General features: G+C 19.2%; 1 protein-coding gene across 1 annotated transcript; it reads left to right on the top strand.

Annotated features, from left to right (window-relative positions):
- Positions 1–440: 440 nt before the first annotated feature.
- Positions 441–709, top strand: LOC122505006 (monocarboxylate transporter 12-like; the record flags this gene model as incomplete). Its single annotated transcript, XM_043616404.1, is given in 1 exon segment — positions 441–709. A coding segment is annotated over 1 exon segment (179 nt), but the record flags the coding sequence as incomplete, so codon positions are not given.
- Positions 710–4,126: the final 3,417 nt, after the last annotated feature.

The following is a 4,126-nucleotide window of genomic DNA, read 5'->3' as shown; positions in this document are numbered from 1 at the left end:
TTTAATTTTTTCAGATTTGATATTATTAAAGTTATAAATTTAGGATAAAATATTTTTATCAAAAATGTGAAAAATAATATAATTTTGCTAAATTTTTCTGGCGACAATATTTGTACAAAAATATAACATGAAAAGAAGAATAATTCGGGGAAAAATTAGAAAAATTAGTAATATTAGAAATATTATTATTATTATCATTTGTTTATTTATTTACCAATTTATTTATTTATTTTCTTGTTCACTTGTTTAATTTCTCTAATAAAACCACTGGAAATTAAAAAATTCCTTTAATTTTACTCAGAGGGTGAAAAAAAGGAAGAGAGGAAAAAATATTTATTTTAAGACAAATGAGAATGAATGAAAATTGAATGATGATGATAATGGTGAATGTTAAAGTCACGAGTAAGAAATTTTTGTAGTAATGGTTTTAAATTGATTTTCAGGGTTCTTGAGGGACGTGACAGGAAGTTACAGTGCTTGCTTCTTGTGCATGGGCACTTGTATGGTGCTGGGTGGTTTGCCACTTTTATTGGTGGCCAACGACGCATCTAAAAATGAATCCGAGCTGCCAGTGGAGACGGAAAATAAAAAGGATATTGCTTCACCGACCAAGGATTAAAAAAAAAAGAAAATGAGCGAAAAAGAGAAAAAAAAAACCAACTGCCACCCTCGACATCGATAATTACATACTTGAGGAAAAGAAGAAGAATAAAAAAGAGAAAAAAAGGTCAGATAGTTAAAAAATGAGAGAAAAAAAGAAGAATTGAATTGGAATTCAAATAATTATATAAATCAGTTTCTTACTGTTTATAATTCGCCTCCATTAATCAGTATATAATCGGAAGTATTAACAATTGTTAAAAAGTCATTTGCACCCTTGAAGGAAAAATTGCGATTTGAAAAGAAACACTTTTCAGTTAATTTTTAGATTTAGAATCGATCGTAGAATTTTTATTTGCTTCTTTACTTTCAGTTCTTCATCTTTATTCACCATTTTCAGTTTTTCATTTTTATTATCGCTATTTTCAATTTCTATTTTCAGTTTTTAGTTTCAATTTCAAAAATTATTTTCAATTATACAAATTATTGTCAATAACATAAATAATTTTCAATTGTAAAAATTATTCTTTAATTGAAAGATTAATTCTTTTTGACCCAATAAATAAATTATCTGTTTGAAGTTAATTATGTAATTAACTGGAAATTAATTTTTGAAATTTCAATTATCAAAATTTTGTTTTACTGCGTGAATAGTAAAAAATTTAAAAATACGGGTTTTATTTTTAAGTAAAAGAAAAAAAAGCTAGTTAATTATTATCATTTTTGAATATAAAATAAAACGATAATAATATTTAATTAATCGATATTCAAAATCGTCAGAAAAAAATGTCGGAAATTCCTCAATAATTATTAAGAAGAAGAAATAAATGTCCATATATAAAAGATGCGACAAGTGTTCTCGGAGTTGAAAAATAATTAAAAATATTTCTTATAACTATAGGAAAAATATTTTGTTAACCCTTTTGTCTTTGAAATTTTCAATTTTTGTTTCCTCGGAAATTTTTTTCAAATTAAAATGAATTAGTTTAAATATTTTGTAACTAATTTGAAATATTTCCAAATTAAACAATTTTTTCAATTCAAAATATTTCCAAATTGAAATTTTTCTTTTTAAATTTGAAATATTTTGAAATTGAACATTGAATATTTTTTTAAAATTTGAAATATTTACAAAATGAATATTTTTTTTATTTAAAAATATTTTCAAATTGAACATTTTTTTAAAATTTGAAATATTTCTAAATTTGACAATTCTTTCAAATTAAAATATTTACAAATTAAAAAAAAAAGTTGAAAATATTTCCAAATTAAAAAAAAAGTTCCAAATTATACAATGTTTTTAATTTAGGATATTTTTTTCTAAAACATATTTGTAATTCAATTTGTAATTTAAAATTTAAAATTAAGGTCCTTTCAAAAAACTTCAATTATTTAATTAAAAAACCAATTATTTTGATTGTTTAATGGGAAATTTGTCCTTAATTAAAATGATTACAAATTTTAATCATTTTCAACATTTTTAATTAAATGTTTCAATATTTATTTTTTTTTTATTAAAATTATTTTTTATTTATTTGTTATTCTTTCTCTATAACAAAAATTGTTATATTGCCTTTAGTTTTTGCAAAATATTTTACACATCTAATCATAAATATTGTTCTTCAATAAAAGAATTCTAAAAACCATATAGGAATTCATATAAATTTTACAAAAAGTGTAAAAGAGAAAAGAAGCTAAAAAATTAATAATATCGAAAATGTAAATATTTTAACACGTTTTTTTTAATTATTATAAACATAAATATTTACAAATTTTCTTATTATTTGAAATAGTTTGAAAAAAACGATTCAAATTTTAATTTTAGTTTATAAACTAATAATTTGTTAATTAAAATAATTTTAAAAAATTAGTCAAACTTTCTGGATAAATTTTCTGAAAGAAAACAAACAGTTTTTTATTATTATAATATTATTTATTTATTATTATTATTTTTTTATAATTTTTGATTTTTTTGTTGTTGATAATTTATCTCAAAAATAATTTCTGTTAGAAATTATTTATATTGTTAGTCATTTATTTATTTATTTATTTAATAATTTTAATTTAATTTATTAATTCAAAAAGCTACTTATTTCAAAGTTTATTTAATTTAATTACTGTGAAAATGTTTTAAAACTGTATTTTTAATTAATAATAGTAGAAACGTGAGTTAGAAGCATAATTAAAATCAAAAGTAAAAAAAAAAGAAAACTAAAATAAAAAAAAATAAAATACTGTTTTCATTTTAACTTGTTACAAAAATGGCTGTGTTATACAAAGGACAAAAAAATGGAATATGAAAACGAATGTAAATATCTAATCTTCAATGATTAAAAAAATATATAAAGAAAAAAATTTAATTGGAAATTTAAGTAATTAAAAACTCGTTTCAATAATAATTTTTTTAGATTGAAAAAAATATATATTTAAGTTTTTAAATTTTTATTAATTCTCGTTTTAATCAATTATTTGAATTAAATTTATTTATTTATTTATTTATACAATATTATATATTTTTTAAATATTTAATTTCAAAATTTTTTAATTATTAATTAATCAATTAATTTTAATTTTCCTAGATTTGATTAATTATTATTTGAACTAATTTGGAAAATTGTTATTTTTTTTATTAAATAAATTGAATATCGTGTATTTATTTATCACACAAGATTATTAAATTCATGAATAATTCATGAATGGATTTAAATAATTTTAATTAATTAGCTTAATTTTAGAAATTAATTTTATTAATTAGTTTAAATTTAAATTTAGAAATTATTTTAGAGTAAATTAATTGAATTTAGATTATTTTTGGAAATTAATTTCATTAGTTAGTTTCGATTTAGAAATTAATTATTGCACTATACTCAGATTAATTTCAGCAAGAAATTAATTTTCAATAGTTAGCTAAATTTTAAAAATTAATTTCAGAAAAATAATTTCTTAGATTAATTTTTAGAAATTAATTTCAGTAATTAATTTTCTTCTAATAATGATATAATTTAAAGACAAAAAAAAAAACTTTCTCAAGTGATGAGACGGTAAAAATAATGAATTGCTGTATAAAATTCTTTCTAATAAACAGAACTGTAAATTGGACTTTTGAAAAATCCAATAAATGACTTGTAATTTAAAGAAAAAAATTTTCTAAATGATTAAAAGAAAATTATTTCGAAACTTATTTTCATCTCTATAAGTAAATTAATATTAAAGAAAAAAATAAACAAAAAAAAAAAGAAAACTTTTAATTATAATCGTGCGCTGTTTCTGGCTGTGCTTCAAACGAATTTTGTAAACTTTTCTTTCACCGAAAAAAAAGGGTTGTATCAATAAAGTGAAATCGTATTTTCGAACTTTTCGCACCAAAAAGCGAAAAAGAAAAATAAAAAAAATTCGAATGGTAAAAAAGACAAAATGTTCACTTCGCCTTCGTACAACCCTTGCACAGAATGTTTTTTTGAAAAAAAAAATAAATAAAGATGTGTCGTTTTTTACAAAAAAAAAACCAAACAATTGCATTGTTTTA

Source organism: Leptopilina heterotoma, unplaced genomic scaffold (genome assembly GCF_015476425.1).
Source record: "Leptopilina heterotoma isolate Lh14 unplaced genomic scaffold, ASM1547642v1 Lhet_112, whole genome shotgun sequence".
Taxonomy (NCBI): Eukaryota; Metazoa; Arthropoda; class Insecta; order Hymenoptera; family Figitidae; genus Leptopilina; species Leptopilina heterotoma.
Note: the sequence above shows the minus strand (reverse complement) of the source record. Positions and strands in the feature narration are given on the sequence as shown.